Below are 2,319 nucleotides of genomic sequence, written 5' to 3'. Positions count from 1 at the left end.
ATATATATGACAGGCTTCTTTCAGTTTCCATCTACCAGATCCACTCATAAGGCTTTCGTCAGCCAGAAGCTATAGTAGAAGACACCTGCCCAAGGTGCCACGCAGTGGGACTGAACCCAGAACCATGTGGTTGGGAAGCAAGCTTCTTACCACACAGCCACTCCTGCGCCTATAATATAATATATTTTAAGTGCTTAATGAAGTAAAGTGTTTTGGTTGATTAAATGTTTTAACAATCACCATTTTTGGGAGATTTTTTTTTTTTTTTTTATATCATCCTCATCATTTTAAGTTCCCTGTCTACATACCTGTGTGGGAGTCAGGTGTAATTTGATGAGGCAGATTTTTGTTTTTTCTGTGGCTGGATGCCCTTCCTGTCACTAACCCTCCTTTGTTTTCAGCCGAGGTAACAACTTCCAGACATGTTTTTTTGCAGAAATTTGGAAATGAGTGACACCGCTTGTAAGACAGTGAGTCTCATTTACGACTATCACAAGATGTCAAGACAAACAGACTCCCCCCCCCCATACACACACACATAATATACAGCTGGCTTTCAGTTTTCATCTACCAATACATTTCCAGGACATTGGTGAAACCTGGTCTACCAAGGAAGACACTTTCCTAATGTGCCAAACAGTGGGACTGAACCCCCAAATCGTTGTACCTAATTTTAAAATAAACATCTCAAAAGAAAAATGTTGACTCACCCCCATCCCCACCTCACCCACCCCTGCCACAAAAAAAGGGGATACAGTCAACTTTGCAGTTAATAATATTTATCCATCATCAGCTTGCCTTTCATCCTTTCGGGGTCGATTAAATAAGTACCAGTTACGCACTGGGGGGTCGATGTAATCGACTTAATCCCTTTGTCTGTGCTTGTTTGTCCCCTCTAATGTTTAGCCCCTTGTGGGCCTTAAAGGAATGAATATGTATCCGTCACCTTGGCAATTGTGTAGTTACTAAATTTTGTCTTCTTGCTGATTTCTCTCCTCCAGAGACCCCTACCAATGGGAGCATGACCAATGTCAGGAAAAAGCAACGAAGTTCTACTGGGAGCAAAGGACCAAAGGCCTCCACTGCCAGTGGCTCGGTTCCTGCTAACGTCAGCAGCAAAACTTCCAATGGTGCCAATTCGGGGGGAGTGTACGAAGCCCAACTAGACCCCCTCCCGTCGCAGCCTTATCCTGTTGCCTGCACCATCAACATTGCCAACAGAAGTCCAAGGTCTCTCCTGCCCAGCACGCTGACTGTGCTGCAGCAGACAACAGCGCCGACGCCCATGTCTGGTAACGCAAATCTGTTGATATACGCTTCTACTACTACCATTGCTGTTGATGTTGTTAGTGTTTTATGTGTGTGTGTGTGTGTGTGTAGACAGACAGGCGGTAGGTAGATAGATAGATAGATAGATAGATAGATAGATAGATAGATAGATAGATAGGCAGACTGATAAACAGACTGACAGACAGATGATAGATAGATAGATAGATAGACATGTTTCTTTATTGGCCACACAGGGCTGAACACAGAGGGGACAGATAGATAGATAGATAGATAGACAGACAGATAGAAAGACAGATAGATAGATAGACAACATAGGTAAGACAGACAGACAGCCTGATAGATAGATAAATAGATAAAGACATAAGATAGATAGATAGACGACAGATAAACAGACAGACAGACAGATAGGTAGATAGATAGATAGACAGATAGAAAGACATAGATAGATAGATAGACAGACAGACAGACAGATAGGTAGATAGATAGACAGGTAGATAGACAGACAGATAGGTAGATAGATAGACAGGTAGATAGATAGGTGCAGGTATGGCTTTGTGTTTAAAAAGCTTGCTCCCCAACCATGTGGTTTCAGGTTGAGTTCCACTGCATGGCAGCTTTAACTAATGTCTTCTATTAAAGCCCCAGGCCAACCAAATCCTTCTGAATGGATTTGGTGAACAGAAACTGAAAGAAGCCTGATGTGTGTGTGTGTGTGTCCTTGTTTTGAACTCACATGTTAATTCTAAATGACTGTCACTACCATACAGGCTGTGTCATTCGTGTCCAGCATTCTACAGAAATATGCTTGACCATGGGACGATATTGCCCTGCTTGGAAGCAGGTGAGGGTTGGTGACAGGCAGAGCGTCCAGCCATGGAGGAAAAAAAATCTTCCTCCTCAACAAATACTGTCCAACCCACAAAAGCACGGGGAAGTGGACAATGACAATGCAGTGTTGTGATGGACCAAAGCTTTGCGAGTGGATTTGGTAAACAGAAACTGAAAGAAGCCCGTCGTATATATGTATAT

The 2,319-nt window shown here is 42.9% G+C and overlaps 1 protein-coding gene across 1 annotated transcript in view; it reads left to right on the top strand.

Annotated features, from left to right (window-relative positions):
• The window catches only part of LOC128250104 (uncharacterized), an 11,350-nt gene extending 9,078 nt beyond the window's left edge, over positions 1 to 2,272 (top strand). Inside the window, exon 6 of the mRNA XM_052974833.1 lies at positions 1,002 to 2,272. Within this exon, the coding sequence (XP_052830793.1) occupies positions 1,002 to 1,399 (398 nt within the window). The 3' untranslated portion in view covers positions 1,400 to 2,272. The remainder of the gene's footprint in view (positions 1 to 1,001) is intronic.
• Positions 2,273 to 2,319: the final 47 nt, after the last annotated feature.

This window comes from Octopus bimaculoides, chromosome 19 (assembly GCF_001194135.2).
Source record: "Octopus bimaculoides isolate UCB-OBI-ISO-001 chromosome 19, ASM119413v2, whole genome shotgun sequence".
Classification (NCBI taxonomy): domain Eukaryota; kingdom Metazoa; phylum Mollusca; class Cephalopoda; order Octopoda; family Octopodidae; genus Octopus; species Octopus bimaculoides.
Note: the sequence above shows the minus strand (reverse complement) of the source record. Positions and strands in the feature narration are given on the sequence as shown.